The 17,274-nt window shown below is 42.6% G+C and overlaps 1 protein-coding gene across 2 annotated transcripts in view; it reads left to right on the top strand.

Moving 5' to 3' along the window:
• The first annotated feature begins 1,233 nt into the window (after nt 1-1,233).
• FAM3C (FAM3 metabolism regulating signaling molecule C) overlaps nt 1,234-17,274 on the top strand; it is a 438,009-nt gene continuing 421,968 nt past the window's right edge. The window contains exons 1-2 of one of the 2 annotated variants that reach the window (XM_086966876.1): nt 1,234-1,324; nt 1,851-1,905. In XM_086966876.1, the coding sequence (XP_086823002.1) occupies nt 1,887-1,905 (19 nt within the window). In that variant the 5' untranslated portion in view covers nt 1,234-1,324; nt 1,851-1,886. Of the gene's footprint in view, nt 1,695-1,850; nt 1,906-17,274 lie in introns of both variants that reach the window. The other variant, XM_086966871.1, reaches the window with a different exon arrangement.

Raw genomic sequence — 17,274 nt, 5'->3', positions numbered from 1 at the left:
ACCCCTTAGCCCAGGAGCACATGAAAGAGTTACGTAAGATTACACACATTGAGAGTGTACACAGCAAAAGCCATGAGATAAAGAAAACAACAAAAAAGAGATGAGAAAGTAATGCAACTATTTAGCAAAATAATGCTTAATAAAATTGTATTCCCTGTATAAGTGCATTAAATAAACTACTTCTATAAACCAGGGGTGGAGGTGTGGGGACAGTGGTGTGAGGTAAAGTGTGAAACGCACATTAATCTGATGCCATGCCAGCAGTACAAGAAACCGGTTCAATGGAATTTGAAAGCTACTCCTTTCTTTCGCGTTTACCCAGTACTGGTCTCCATTGAGCGAGAGATCATCCTGTAGCACTTTGGTGCCATTCAGAGAAGCCTCAGCAGGGCGACTGGAGACCCCAAGTTGCTCCATTCCTCTCATGCACCTCGCCCCACTGGGTGCCATTTATCAGTTGTCTGCTTTCATAATGACTATGTTAACACAATGGTGGGACATCTGGAGTCGTAATTACTTAACGAAGGAACAATCTCGGCAGTGAAAATGAGCCTCAAAAGATAAGTTTTCACCGCAACTTTAATTTTTTTTCTTGCAGTTTTGCTAATTTCATCTCTGGATGTAGAGCTGGGTCTTCAAACTGTTTTCGGAAGCAGTAAAATGCATAACTCACGGCTTTGAGAGTTAGTACCGTACGCCACTAAATTGTGGTACTCTAAATGAAGAGATTTGAAATATATATATAAAATATTATTACATATTATAAATTGTACTTGTGCAGTTTTAATTGGCGCGCATTGCCTAAGGGTGTTAGGAGCGCTTCTACAATACAAATATTCATGATGTACATTTTACTGTGGAATTCGGCCTGGACTGTACTGCAAGCACATAATCTGGCCTTTCCCCCAGTTTGGTATCCATATCTGGATTCAAATGACAATTCTTTTGTTGGCTCGGCTTGTGTTTTGGTTCTTAGAGCCATGCCAACCCCCCTGGGTCGGCTCTGGCACTTCCCGTGAATTTTCGGCTTGCCCAGCTCTACTGATTACTTACCAGTAATCCTTATTATATTGGTTACACCAGGTTCACTATTTCTTTATAAGGCTTCCTGTCCTTTTTCTTCAAAATGTAAGTGATACTATTAGGCGCACGCGCCAGTTCGTGCTGTTAGCTTTAATGTCCTGTAGCCATCCTTTCGTAAAAAATATCGACGCTCTTCTTCTAACAACACATGCGCACTGAGCGTGAAAGCACTTTGCCGCACATGCGCAGTGTGTGTGTCGGCGCGCGCAGCTTACCTGTATTCTCTGGTTCCGGGTTGGTGGTGAGTGTCTGACGTTTCCATTTCCAACAGCCCTTTTCCCAAGTAGTGTCTAGCATCACCCGAGCTCTCTCGCTCCTTTGGCGCTCGGATCTTTCTCTTCTTCTCGACCCCTCGTCCCCACCACAAGCACCTTGGGGAAACGCCAGGCGTCTGTCAGTGGCCCCCAAAGTGACTGCCTTCTCTGCGCCATGAACTATCCGTGATTTCTTTTTCTGCGTAAGCTACATGCTGCCTTCTCCCGCAGTCACACCCGGTAACAAATGTTTGCTTCCTCGTTAGTCCCCCTCCTTTTAAATTTGAAGAAGACACTTGTACCTGAGGAGCCTATCTGACCGCGACCTAGTTTCTCATTTGACTTCCATCCTCTCTGGTATGCATACAAACGTTGTTTCTAAACTTTTACCTAACCAGAACCAATGTATCTGCATATGCATGTTTGCGTTCACTAGACATAAACTAAGCATATTTGATAAACTACGCATACTTTATAAACTACAGTATTAATTGTTGTATATATTGTACCTAGGTGGTTCCAGAACGCTAACGTGTTAGAGCTTCAAGAATGAGAATACCTGTAGCGGGTAAGCTCGGAGTACCTTAATACCTTTATACGTAATTGCTCTCTCGAGAATTTATTTTGAAATGCCTTTAACGTATATACGTTTTGTGTAGATTCTTATTTTGTTTTGAGGCCGTGTATGGTGAGACACAAACGTGTCCCAGATCCACCGTTAATTCTATTTGGAGGCTTAGGCGCTCAAAAGTTAGACGGAATATGGAACGGTATTTACCAGACGTGGAAAGTACCATTATCACATAACTCTTAAATCCAATCCCCGGGAAAACTTTTATTTGACAATAGATCGGAATTTAATTTGATACTTTTAAGAAGGGCAAAAGTGTAAGACTTGATAGCGATCAACTTGTATTGGGCGTCTGGAAATGTATCTCTGTTGAGCTTGGCGCGGCTTCTTATATCGCATAGTTACTTTAACCGCTATACTTTGTCTCCCACCATTATGAGTATTTTTCGCTCAGGAATATAAATAACGCCCTTGCTGCAAAATTGTTTGCTCAGAAAAAAAATAGTAAACATGCTATCCATTCTGCCCCTAATATTGTTCTACATCTTGAGTAAGACGATTTATTTTTGCTGTGTATTGTACACGAAAAAATAACGATTGAGTTGGCTTGGAATCCAGTATACGTCAATGTGTATTTGTCTGGTTTTACCGACCGCATCCGAGTTTCTGTGTTTACACTCCTGTTGCTTTGTCACAGCTTGGCTGGTATCACAAAGCAGAGAACTCTATTGTTTCTAAATGATTTGTTTTAGGACTCGCTCAACCACAACTTTAGCGTCTTGCAAGCTCATGTTATATATATATATATAATTAATGTAAAGCCCTTGTGCCTGCTCTAATACTCCCAGTTTTTTCAACTGCCATTCAGTTTTTGCTTCCTCCAATCAAAGCATATAGCATGGGGTAGTGGCACTCCGTTTTGGCTGACCATGTTCACATCATCCTAAAAAGAAGTGCCCTTAAATGCAAAAGCATATAGGCCAACACTTGCTTGTGTTTTTTTTCACTTTTCCTTTCCATTATTTCTTTGTTTTCTTTTGCCACCCATTTGAGTTTAAACTGTGTCTTCAGTTTGCAGTAAAGTTTGTATTAACTTTTTTACATTTAAGCATTGTAGGTCACATATTTAATATGTGGATATTGTCTACCTAGTCCTAACGATTGGAACTGTTGCGATTCTGTTGTCCAGGGTATTAGACCAAAGAAACATTATAGCCAAACTACAACAATGAAATAAACATCATCATCATCATCAAGATCTTTATTTCGGCGCCATATGCCATAAAAGATACAGGTACATACATTAATAAACATTGTAGTTATAGTTAAAATGTTAAAATAATAAAACATTAGAACATATAAAACCAATACACAGGAATAAGAATAGGGCCCGGCCTTTAACATACAAACATTGTCATTGTTATAAAGTTGTATTTTGACAATTGTCATACATCTCCAACTAAAAAGTGTCTTCTCTTGTGCCAAAATATCCCCAAATATTTAGCTAAAGCGAAAACTATATGCCCAGACAGATCGGTCTTAAAGACCCTATATGCATGCAAGCAGTGGGTGAACCCCAGGTTTTTACACACTGGGACAATCAATTTCCTCCTCTCCTGCGCGTATGCATTGCAAAAAAACAATATGTGCAGATCAGTTTCCTGTTCAGATTTGCAATGGGCAATGGGTCGGGGAAGATTCAGCCCATTTACAGGTATAGGCCCGTATTGGCAAACTATCATACCTCCATTGAAGATACAGTTTCCTAATGGTAGTTGGGAATATAACATCTAAAACGGTTTCAAACCTGTAGATGTCCTTAGTATTTAAGAATGATATCGTTAAAGTACCTAGGCCTGTTCTTTGCAGATGTGTAGCAAGTTTGCTTTCCCGGTAATGATTAATAAGCTGTTTCTGCGTGACCCGGGAACATGATAACAATGGGTCAGACCATAAAGTGGGTAACCCTAATTTCCCTAGTTCTATCTTTATGTATTTTAACCAGGGAATTTTCCCAACATTTGGTAGAGTAAGAATTTCTTGGAGTTCTTGCCTATAGTTAACTAGCTCAGGTACAGTCCATATCCTGCGCCAGAATATTAAGGGCCGCAGTCCCATATCTTCATCAAGGGGGTCTCAAGCCCAAGTCCAGTCTCATTGGCAACAGGGGAGTGCTAGGGGGAAGTGCTAGGAGTTGTCTAATGAATTTACTCTCAATTGCTACTAAATCTTGATTACACGTGTAGCCCCAGAGTTCACTTCCATACATGACAGCACCCCTAGCCTGTGCTCTATAGATCTCTAATGGGGGACCAACCGGCTTAGGGGAAGATTTATTTTTAGTGACAAGCTTGATAATTCCGCCTGCTATTTGAGCCAGTTTTAGCTGTGACTTCTCCCTTTGGTGCCCCCACGACATTTTTTCATTTAGAGTAATCCCCAAGTACTCGAAGGTTCGGACCCTCTCTAACCAATTGGCGCCAATATACGGATTAGAGCGAGTTTTAGATGGTGGGTTGAAGACCATATATTTTGTCTTCAGTGCATTGATCTCGAGGCCGTGATCTTTACAAAATGCCTCGAAACCATTGAGAACTCGTATCCCCATTGGCGGCTTGGACAGCAGCAGGGTGTCGTCTGCAAACATAATCGCCGGCACCCTGCTGCCTCCGAGTTTAGGGGCGTCGCTATTTTCAACCCCATTCAAGTGGGCGATTACCCCGTTGACATAGAGGCAGAACAGGGTCGGTGCAAGCACACAACCCTGTCTTACCCCGCTGCCAACGGGGAATCTGTTGGACAGTATTCCCTCCCTGCCACATCTGACCTGGGCGTAGTTGTCAGTGTGTAGTCTTACAACCATGTTTAAGAGATGTTGCGGGACCCCCAGGCCGGAAAGCACAGACCAAAGTTTCCTACGAGGTACAAGATCAAAGGCTGCTCGTAGGTCAACGAATACAGTGTAGAGGCTGCCACCCTCCAGCTGTACCGTTTTCCAGAACAGGATGGTAAGATGAAAGATTTGATCTATAGTGGATACTTTGTTCCTGAACCCTGCTTGATAGGGGCTCAGGACTGAGTGGTCTAGCATCAATTCTAAGAGGCGATCCAAGATCAGCCTGGCAAAGATCTTTTGGGGGACGTCAATTAGACTGATGGGCCTATAGTTGACTGGGAGCAGAGGTGAACCCTTCTTGAAGATGCGAACAATCTCCGCCCCCAGCCAAGTAATAGGCACCATCATTCCTCCAAGAATTGCGTTAAATAAGACCTGTAGGTAAGGAACCCAGACCATGGGTTCGTTTTTAAATAGGTCACGAAGGAGTTTATCCAACCCTGGGGCTTTTTCTGCAGCGAGTCTGGCGATAGCTGCCCCAACCTCTGCCAGGGTGAATTTATCCGTTTCAGGAAATGGCGCAGGGGTCATACCTACCACCAAGTGTCCCTGGTCACCAGAGGGATCCACAGTGACTTGGGCATACAAAGATCTAAAGTGATCCTCCCATGCACTAGGTGCAATATTTGCCTCTACTGCCGGAGTGGGTTCGGACGTGCCATTTTTGACGATCTGCCAGAATTTCCGGGCGTCTCGAAACTTGTGAGCGGCCGTCATGTCTGTCCAGTTGTCTTCATCCCATTCAATCTTGGCATTAGAAATAAGGTATTTATACTCCTTCCTCTTAGCTCTGACCAGTGAAATGTTATCATGTTGCTTCATGGCCTCAAGTAGGTCGGTTTCAGCCTTCCTGCAGGCGGCATTATACCATGAGGCGCGCATCCCCTTCCCATTCTTGGCCCTCTGCACAGGATTCAGCACCTCGGCTAGGGTACTACACAACTCCAAATGAATTGAACCAAGATCTCTGTGGCTCTCCTCTGACGGGAGTTGGTGAATGAGGTTTTCAACTTTTTGCAAGACTGGAACAGACATTGCATAGAGCCTCTGGAGATCCATAGGACTTCCTACAATTTTAGACCATTGGACTCTGCGCCGGTTACTAGATAAAATCATGCTCGGGTTCATGAGGTCATCACCTCCCTGCGTAGAAAATGTAACACCAGGGACCGAAATTTTTAAGCTCCACGCATTATGGTCGCTATCATCTCGCGGGGAAACCTTAAAATCTACAATTCTGGCCCATTCAGACGTTTCCACCAGTATGTAATCCAGGTGGGAATTGTGCCCCGGTTTGTTGAAGGTTGGTTTAGGGGGAATATCTCCACTAACCCGGCCATTACAGGCCCTTAGAGAATTTTCTAGGGTTAGGCACATGATCTGTGTCGCTAGAGGTGTCCAGGACTTCACTGGGGGGCCAGCCAGTTTAGGAATTCCCCTTTGGTCATCCTCCTCAGTGGTCGCACCTTGTAAAAATAATGGGAGGGGTTCAAATTGACAGTTAAAATCTCCCCCGACCACAAACTGGGTACCTTGGGGATAGTACTCAGAAACAATGATAGCTCCTCAATGGCACTAGAAACTTTGGCTATGCCCACTGGTCTAGAATAAACATTAATCAGTGCCAGTTTTGCGGCATTAGGCCATTCCAGGAGTACACATTGAACGTCTGAAGAGTTAGTTGTGAGAGCCCTAGCTTTGCAGCCCAAATGGGATCCCACCCAGATAACTAGTCCACCAGACGGGCGTCTCTTCCCCTTCCAATTCGCCCAGATTGAGAATGTGTCCAACCCTTCACGCCTAAGGTCTTCTCTTGCCCATGTCTCCTGGAAGAGGCAGATGTCAAATGAATCTATAAATGCCCCCCAATCCGGGGTGTCTAGTTTATTTACCAGGCCCGCCAAATTCCAGGAGACAATAGAGATATAACCCCTGTCACACAGATCTATATTGGTGCTGTTGCTTATACCTGGATCAGCTAATTCCTGAATGGCCATCGGACTATTCCGGTCAAAGAGGATAGGACTCTTCTTAAAAATTTTGGGGGAGGATTTCTTGGTTGGCCTGGATGCCGTGGGCGGCCCGCCAACGGTGGGCAGCTCGCCGCACCCATCAACTCCACCCCTCGGAGATGCAAGGTCCACCCTCTCGTCCTCAGATGAGATAGTGGGATTTAGCTGTCAGTCAACCATCTCTAGGCAACTGAATCTGTTAGCTGTCGGGAAGCTACCCCAGATGTCCCTGTGTACCTGGTCTCTTAAGCCCTGTGCCCCCCAAGTCCCCACCCCTTGTGGGGCGCCCTACTGTGTGCCAATCAGTGTCATTGTACCAATCACGTGTCGGGCCACTCCTTGGGGGATAAAAAAGAAAGACGTCTGGTTGCGATCCCCTCATGTATGTCCTGTGTGTTCAATGCACACACATGGTCAGCTGTCTGAGGGTCCGCAAAATTAACCAGTATACAGTCACCTTGGACTGATTTTCGCTCGTGGCCCACCCACGTTACCCTACGAACCGTCAGAATCTTGCTTACACGGTTAGATGGTAGGGGCCGATTTATGTTAAGCCAGTATTGGACTTTGTTTTTTAAAGACCAATTGGGTTCCTCATCGGCCTCACCCAATTCTGGCACCCCTGTCATGACTACAACGTAGGGACTTGCCTCCGGGGGCAAGTTCACCGCTCGTCTCCTGGGACGACTTCAGTCAATGTTATTCTTATTTGGCTGCATTGTGGGTTCTCTAGTTAGAATGTGCCCCTCTCGGGGAAGGGTAACAGAGGGTTTGGCTTTTGATGCAGTTGCCTTCGCAGGGACCAAGGTAGGCTTTGGTTTTGGGTTAGTCACTGGTACTTGTGGTGTTTTGATAGCCGGATCAGTGGGTTTATCAATGTTGGGTTTAGTTCCCCCTGTAACTGTTGCGATTATGTTGTACATCGTATTAGACCAGAGAAACATTATAGCAAAACTACAACAATGAAATAAACAGATAATCGCCATAAAAAACATTGCTGGTGTGGTGTAGTGTAGTCCATGGATAACCGTAGAATCGTATTGGCAACATTGTTATAGCATGGGTGTGGTGGTATAACTCGGAGGCCTCACTGCAGTGAGCTTTCCTTTTTTGTTTGGGCCTGTACGAGAAATTATGTATGATTTTTATGGTGCCCTTTTTCTTTTGAGCCAGCATAATAACCCCTTCATTTCAGACTATACATTGTCTGTTCTAACACTGAACTGCGAATTCAGGGGTTATTGATGCATATTGTTCCTAGAGAGAACTATTATCAATACTTTCCATTGTTTAGCAATTGGACACCTTAATTCCTCCCTGGGCAGTGCTGAACCATGTTCTTCAGACCAGTGTATCGGGTGGTGTGCTAGGTGGACATCAATGGGTGTCAGGGGTCTTCTAGAAGCAGGTCTTGCCGGAAGCAGTGATCAATCTAGGAATGTCAACATAACCATATTCGTTTTAGGGTCTTTGTATAGCCCAATAAGCATTCTTTAGTGCTAAGAATGTCTGTGCGACTACTTATCCTTGATTGTTCACTTGTGACTCCCTGCCACAACTTATGATTTCAGGGAGTCCCACTTCATGTGTGCCAAGAACTCTTTTATGGAGATCGCTTTCCTTTACCAGTGTTTGGGATGTGTCTAGTGTAACGTTCTTAACTAATATCTTATTATTATGATGCCTATTACATTCCCATTGGAGTAATTATCAGCTGATAAAGTCTCCAGTTGGAGTGGAAATGCCAATTAGACGTATCACCAGACTCAGTACCCTGACTTGTTCAGGAAGGCAGATGCTTCTGTCTTCAGGTTACAGTAAATTAAATCTGATAGTAGCTATTCCTTGCACCAGTAACAATTGTATTTTCCTGTCAAGTGCATTAAAACGAGAAATTATTTTACACCATTTCTAAACGCACTTGCTCTTTCTTTTCAATTGAAATGATATGAACTTATTATTTTTTTAAAAACTTATTTCAGATTTGCATTGCATGCGTTGACCCCCACCTTTAGTGGTGGCATGTTTTCTATTTATTTTTGTATCATATCCTTGCAGTATAAAAAAATAAACATTACGCCAGCTTGTCAAGGCCAACCCATTGGCTTTACCAAGGCCTGTCCTACCTGGTGTTTAGCATACTGTCCTAGGACCACTTTATGTGACTTTTTTTCCATTATAGATTTGAAAATATCTTGAGTAGATGCTGATTGCATCGAAAAATGCAAACTCCTTTTGTTTAATAAACTTGGTATAATCACAGCAGGGAAGTTCGTGTCCTGATCTGAGGCACCATCCTCCCTATCGCACTATTAGTATTATTTAGTTGCTACTGATTCCATTAGCCTCCCAAGTAAAAATAGTTGGAGGGACATTTATCTTCTCAAGTGCCTACAGGTACGCATTGCCCACATGCTTCGTTGTCTCTCCTTCTCCCTGCTGCAACTCAAAGGCAAAAGAAGCCAGACACAAAAAGCATAGAAAGTGACAAGTTGTACTATAGGTCTTAAAGTGGCACTGTCTCTGCCGCAGGGTGGTTTATAAATACACCCTAGGACTTCCTGAAATTTCTCCATATGATTACAATTGCACCTGAAACTCACTGTCCTTGAATGCCATAGTGTGGCAAATATCCTTAATACATTTCCTCTAATGTCCTTTGAAAATATGAGAATACAACACCTATTGTGGTTAGAACAAGGGAAACCTGATGAGTTTGTAATGTAGACAAATAGGTATCTCTGTGCTTCTCTTGCAGCTCTGACCACATCCTTTTTACAACATTTAGCTCCCTAAAATATGACCGTCTTCTCTTGCCCACTGTTTCTCCTTACCCCTGTTACTAGCTTTCTTTGGCCTCATTAAATATCCCACTAAAGGTATTTGCACACACTTATGCAATTCAGTGAAACAGATTATACAAAATCAGGCAACTCGCATGGCTGGTTGTAATCTGTGTCCAAACTGAATGTATTACCTCACACCTTTTGCTTATTTTCCATATGTGCTTATTGTCTGACCCTGTTAGGCCTGTGATATTTGGCTGTGGCTCTAGCATTGGATTGAGCTTTCCTTAATCGCTAGTGTAGTTGTAATTGTAATCGCTGAGGAAGATGAACTTTTGTTTTGACACCTAACTAAGGAACACATATCTTAAGGAAAATCGAAAGGCACAGTAAAGACCAGTATACAGTTATATGATAATGCATGGTTTTCCTTATTGTTTTGTTGCGTCAACTATCCTTGAAGTGCAATTTTGAACTCCTGTAACAAGCCAGTCTCACGAATGACAGACAGTGGGGAGTTCCAGTGAAGTGAACCTAGCAGGTAAGAGGCTCCGAAATTGGTATTGCGATTGGTGATCTAAGATTGCGGGTTTTGATGTAGCTAGAGGCAAAGTTGATTCATTTAGAGTACTGATATTAGTAATTAGATTGGTGGTTCATTTAGAGTACTGATATTAGTAATTAGATTGTTGGTTAATCAATGTGCCTGGTGTTCCTAATCGGAGGCGGGGGAGTGCATGCGTTTTTAGAAGATTGAAAAGGAACAAAGTTTATAACCATTTCTGGAAGTGTATTGAAATAGTCTTAGAGGCCTACCAAATTAATATTGCAGTACTAAAGTCTACTGAAAGCCACGGAGTGTTTTTTTTCTATATTCAATATTATGAGTTAGCTGATATTGCATATTTTAAGTAATTGAAACAGTACTGATAACAAAAAAGAAGCTACAAGGTGACGGACGTAAATGGTAGCTCCTCACTCTATAAATGTAGCCTTATCAGGCCGAATTTCTGTGGAAAAATGGAGGTGCACTGAACATAAGATAAATAGTCCAAAGTGTTTCTTTTTCTTTTGACTTTTATTTCATAGATGATATAGATATGCCAGCCAGTGCGTTTTGTTCCTGTATAGACAATTAACGGAATCTTCTTCAGGGCTTTTTATAATAACAATAAATTCAGAATCCAAATATTAAGTCTTGATTATACTGTTAAAGTCTTCTTAAATGGAGTCAGCTGACTTTAGAGATACATCGATGACTAATCAAGTATAGGTTACGGAAACTTTTCATGAGGAGTCATTATTGCCATGGTTCAGCAATCAGAGAATTTATAATTCAATAAAGAAATCTGGCCTATTTGTGGTTCTACTGAAATCAATTTCAACACCGGTTTACCCGTCAGTGATATAGAGCCAAATTACCACTTTTATGTACCATCCAAAGAGAGATTTAATATCAGATTTGGATTGTATTCCCTGTTTTGAGGCTCCCAGGAGAAACTTTGAGACAGACTTGACCTTCCCGGCCTGGCTCCTGTTGACCAAACACTTTTTTCAAGGAAATAAGTGTTTGGAGGGCACACCTAGTGTGCTGGAGGGCACTCATTGTAACTGTATACTTCAGCACCGATTACCTCTAGAACCACTTTGATATATTTGGCCACCCACTCCTGTATCAGAGTTTGTCTCAAGGTCAACCTTTGAGTTCTCACTGCATTATCCTGGCTGCTCTATAGTCGAAGCTCGGAAGCATCTCCAACATTAAATGCTTGGCGATGATGAAGACCGGAATCTTTCTCCAGTGAAAATGATTACACCATGTGGCCTTCTTGATGTGGAGCTACCCCAAAGTGACCACAGCTGTGGCAAGTCGTCACTGTACAAAACTTAACATGATAGTTTCACATTCTCCAAGGTACAATTATGCTTCCTCTCTGCTGCATCGAATGTCATCCACTTGTCGGGGATTGCGCCTCATGCCCTAGCCACCGTGGGGGCACAGGATATTTTGTTTAAAAAGAGCTTCCCATAGAGGAAGATGTGCTGGCGGGATGAGACGCTGGGCTTCTTAGAACTCCGAGCTTTCAACCCCTGAGGTCTCCTGACATGCATGGACGAATTGCAATGAAATGACGGCTAGGTCTTTCTGCAGCACTAGGTACTGCAATACCTGGAAACAGTAACAAGATATGGCTAATAACCGTCTGTTCTGTGGCAGTGGGTACAGAACTTCTGTGACCATGGCTGCAAGTTAGTAGGGGATTCCTTTTTTTCTACAGTTGAATTTATTTTTCCTGTGGACTGGCCTGGATTGTTTGAGGGGAACTGACACCAGCATTTTTCCAGACAACGTCTTTTGCAACAAGATCAGTAGAGGGCTGAGTTTCTCTGACTCATTCATACCTGAAAGAGAAGGGGAGCAATTCTCCACTCACGTTGGCGCTGCTGTTGCTGACCAAGGTGGCGTGTCAAGAGAGACATTGTTGAGCCAGAGAAGCAACAAAATGTTTTGCAGGAACTAGATGAATGCTACTAAGCTTGGTAATATTTTGTGCGACACAAGATGAGGATGGGAGTCCAGAAGATAACTGAGAACTCATGGAATATCTAGTGTAATGGTAATTTGTGCAAATAGTTAACAACATTTAACAGATAAATAACCAGAATTCACAGGACTGTAACTAGTGGTGGAGAGGAAAATGAGTTATGAATGTTAGTGCTGTAATTCTTGCAAGTAAGTAAAGGAAGGTAGTAGTGAGCAAGTGGATTAAGGCTTTCCAGGGGACAGATATTGTTTTTGCCTCTGAGTGACTTGTTTTGTGTCGAAACCAAATAGTGTAGAAGAAGTAAGAATCAAGTATCGATAATTCATCCAACCTACTTTTTTGGGTTAGATCACAATCGCCTGTCACCCCAGAACCACACATACAAAGTTTATAATATAATTTCGGCCACTCAACAATAGCTGGAAGACCAGTTATGGTATGACTCCTCGTTGCCTGAAAATCTCTGAGGATCGCTCAGCAATTTGCTTAGGTTGAGGTGTCCAGACCTTTGTCATTAACTAAACTACAACTCCAAATTCCAGGCTCGGTCATTGGAGACTCCTTCCTATTCCTTGCAAACATGGTCGCAAATGCCACACAGCGTAAGGAGGGGAAAGCAGAGTGCCAGATCTTTGAGCTTTAAGGAAGATATTGATTTTTCTTGTTTCTCCCCTTAAGTTTTACATACTGCTGTGTTGATTTCTTTTTTTTTTTCCTTCTTTGGTAGACAAAATGAGCATACAGTGGCTGATTTCTGAAACCATAGTAAACATGGGGACCTCTCAAGTGAGTTTTCCATGTGTTGAAATGCGTTGAAGCTGGCCCAGCATATCTGGATAATATTAGTGGCATCAAGTTAGAAGATGACTTTAAACCACTGGATAAATTGGCAGGTGGTATTTCCCACCCTAAGTAATGCTTTGTTTACCATCTTACAAAGTTCCTCTGTAATGAGGGAGGTCATAAGGTCGAAGCCTACCAGACAGCGCAGTTGTCTGGTTTGCTAACGACATCTTGGGTACATTCAGAAAGCTGCCCGGGAATATATTTTGCCCGTTGCTTACCCTTTACTTTGTGGTTTGTAACTCACATTTTCTGGCTTTCTATTTGCTGCCTTTATTTACTTTATGCTGTCCACGGTGTGTTCCAATGGAGCAAAGCCTTTTCACATCAACTTGCCTTGTATTGTTCCACAAGTGCTCCTTTCTGTAAATGGGTCTTTAAACCTTCCTCTTATCTTTTTACATTTGCTATGCATTCAAAGACAGAGGTCAGATGTCAGTCTCTGTATTCCATGGGAGGTTGGTGTTTACTTTTCTTTCTTGGACTTCAGATTGAGGATTTCTGACAATCGTCCTGGATACTGGGAGTTGCAGCGCTTTTATTTCCTAGCAGACAACATTTACATGAACTGTGCAAGTATGTCTGAATATAGTTCTAGTATGAACACACATGCAGCATATTTTTGTTAATTCTGAACTGGGTTGGAAACAGATACTGTAATATGATCAAAACCAATCGATACAGTAGGTGATGCCATTTCCACACATTATCGTTCCACACAGTAAAACTTTGTCTGTGCAAATGTCATGATTATTTTAATTTAAAATGTGCTGTCCATAATGGCAGTGTGCTATCACACCATGCACACTCCACTCTACGCCACTCTAATTTGCTCTGCACCACTCCATGGCATTACACTCTACTCTGCACCACTCCACTTTACTCCGCTCCACGCCTCTGCACTCTACTCAACTCCACTGCACTCTTTGCCTCTGTACTCTACACCACTCCAGTCTAGGTCATTCCAATCTACTCTGCCCAGCTCAACTCTGCCACTCCACGCTGCAACACTGCACTATACGCCACTGCACTTTACTCTGTAACACTCAACTTCCCTTCTTTTTTAGATCAAAGCCTATTTGACAGCCCTGCACTCTACGCCAGTGCACTGTATGCCACTTAACTCCACACCACTGCATTCCAAAACACTTTACCCCATTAAACTTTATGCCACTGCACTCTACCCTGCACTGCTCCACTATATGCAACTTCCCTCTACTCTGAAACAATTTACTCTACAACACTGCACTCTACGCCACTCAACTCTGTGTCCCTGCACTCTAGGCCACTGCACTCTGCTCTTCACCACTGTACTTTACGCCACTCTGCGCTAATGAACTCTACACCACTGCATTCTACGACACAACTCTGCACTCTTTTCCACTGAATTCTACGTCACTCTACTCTGCACTGCTGCATTCCATGCCACTTCACTCCACATCACACCACTATATGCCACGGCACTCTGCTGTTCTATGCCACTCTACTCTGCACCCCTAGACGCTGTTTTAGGTTTTAGAGGATATTTATGTTGCCTTCCTGGCGCTATTTATTTATTCACCTAGCCCACATCCTGGTTAATACTTAGTAACGGTTTGCCTACTATCAAGGCAATGCTCCAAAATTATTTCGCCGGAAATAGGATGGAGTTATGATTAATAAATACACACCCTTAAGGTTTGTTTTTGCATCCATGGTTTTTAGTACTGTGGTTTTAATTTTGAGCTGCATTGTTTCAGGACTCCTGTTAAACAATATATATATTTTTTTAGCATGTGGAGGAAGTATAAGGTGGCACCCTACAACCTAGATGTAGTAGTAGTTAATTTTCGTTTATCAGTCAATAAAACCCATAAACTTAGTTAAAAATTACAATTCAAAGCACAATAAATAAGATAAAAATTGGGCGAAGAATAATCAATCATATGCAGTCAATATACACAAATGCAATTTGGCTACTTCTTATGTTGCCTGCATGTGCCAGAGAGTGCGCAAAGTGCAGCTGTACAGATCTTCTTTCTTATTTGGTTTGTGGTAAGAAGGCAAGCCTAATAGCCCTAGTTCTATATGGCATCCCATAACGGCCTGCACTAATACAGAAATGGCAGAGGCCTATACAATGTGCAAAATTACGCTTAAAGAGCGGTTTAGCTGGTTCTAATGTTGCTAACATGTTCGAGAACGTGTGCAACTGTGCAGATCTTCTTTCTTATTTGGTCAGTGGCCATAAGGCAGGCAGAATAGCCCTAATTCTGTCTGGCATCCCATAATAATAATAATACAGACGCTTTTAAAGCGCGACAGCTACCTCAATCAGAGGTGACCCGGCGCCAAGCGGTTAGTAGTGTAATGCTGGACATCTCAGGAGGTCCGGCCCTCGGGCCCTCAGTCTGCCCTATAGAGCCAGGTTTTTACCATTTTCCTAAAGAAGGTTTCTGTTTCTGTGGTGCGGAAGTTACTGGCTTTAACTAATACATTAATGGCAGTGGTCTATACTATGTGCATAATTACGCAGAAAGTGCAAGAAATGCTAATATTTGATATTAAAAGTTGGCGGAGGCCTATACAGTGCTCAAATTTACGCACAACGTGCAAAAATGCTGATATTTGATCATAAGAGGAGTGTTTAGCTGATTCCCAAACTGGCGGTATAGGCAAAAAAAGTTACATAGTCCATAGTAACCCGCCATAGTGTAAGTGTATTTCAGAAGTTACACGGGCCTTCACCATTCGTCTTGACCCCCCACCTGAGTACATGCATATTCTTTGGCAACTGATTTAAAAATGTCTAAGAACTGTACCAATCGAATGATGGGCATTGTGTTCCTTGGATCTAATGACTGAATTGGAGCTGTTCCCAAGGACCTGAGCCCTAGTCCATTGAAATATGTTTTTTTTTTAGCATACTTCTTCGTTGTAGGGCCAGAGCAGGTCAGATACAGATAGACTTGCTGCAATGTTTAGCCAGCCTGATGACATAGGCGGTATTTCTGGCCTCCTCTTAGGCCATCTTCTTTCCACTTTGGGAAAAAGACTAAGGTTGGAATACCACCAAATCTTAATGTCAATAATCTGTTTAATCTTCAGGGGGTTAGTGGCCTCCAGGAGGGGAGGCTCTGTTTGGGCATTGTAAAATTTCAGACCAACAACCCATGCAACTGCATGGACACCTTGTCTTTATTGTCCATCTAACTTTGCATTTTAATGGATTAATTTACTGCTTTTCTGAAAGCTTAGTCAGATATATTCAGTTTCCATAGGTCTCCAATATCGAGCATTTCAATGCTTTTTCTCGAGGTCTTATTTTATGTTCACAATTCCCCCTTTGGAGGTTGATTTTAGACTAGATTAGCCAGTGTACACTCTGCGTCTAACTGCAGTTTATGGCAGCATTTAACAGACTTCGCACAACTGGCAAGTGACTGCTTTGTCAGTGAGCTCTCTAGCCTGACCTGGGTGGGCGATGCCGATCTTGGTAGCCAGAAGAATTGTTTATAAGATCTTATCACACTTTTTTTTAAGGAGGCTGTCCTGTTCACCTATAATTATTTCTGAGCCATATGAGAGGGCAGTTAACAGTTTAGCCTTCGTTACTGCTACCTATGTTTTGAGATTGTGCCCCCGAATGGAATCTGCTAGCGTTGTAAAGGCATTGTTGAGTGCCTTTTCCCTTAATAGCCTCTCTTTGGTGTCCATACGCAGCTCTTAAATCTCTCTTGCCTCCTAAATACACAAATGCAGGGGGTTCATCAATTGTGTCTCCACTAAGGTACCATTTGCATTGATTTAAGGTGTGGGCACTAAGTGAGATCGCTTTTGTCTTTTTACTATTTATTTCTAGCTCATTGTCCTTTGTATATGATACAAGGCAGTTCAGTAATCTCTGCAGGCCTATTCTGATGTTGCTAAGAAGAAGCAGATTGTCTGCGCACAGAATATTTGGCAATGGCAGGCCACTAAGGCTGGGGCATGAGATATCTGGCCATCTAATTCCTCGTAGAGGTCTGTAATATATAGATTAAAGAAATGAGGTCCTAAAAAGCAACTTTCTTTTAGCCTGGTTGATGTTTTCACTTCCATTGACAAGTGGGTACCACCCCCATTCTTTATCTTAAAACAGTTGTCTGAATATAGCATCCTGATATCTCTCAAGATGTTGGGTGGGATTTCGCACTGTTGTAGTTTTGCACATAACATGCAGCGCCAGACACAGTCAAACGCTGCCTTGAAATCAACAAAGCACTTATAAAGAGGAATGCCTGTGACCTTGGCTCTACTGAGGA

This window comes from Lissotriton vulgaris, chromosome 1_1, assembly GCF_964263255.1.
Source record: "Lissotriton vulgaris chromosome 1_1, aLisVul1.2, whole genome shotgun sequence".
Classification (NCBI taxonomy): domain Eukaryota; kingdom Metazoa; phylum Chordata; class Amphibia; order Caudata; family Salamandridae; genus Lissotriton; species Lissotriton vulgaris.
Note: the sequence above shows the minus strand (reverse complement) of the source record. Positions and strands in the feature narration are given on the sequence as shown.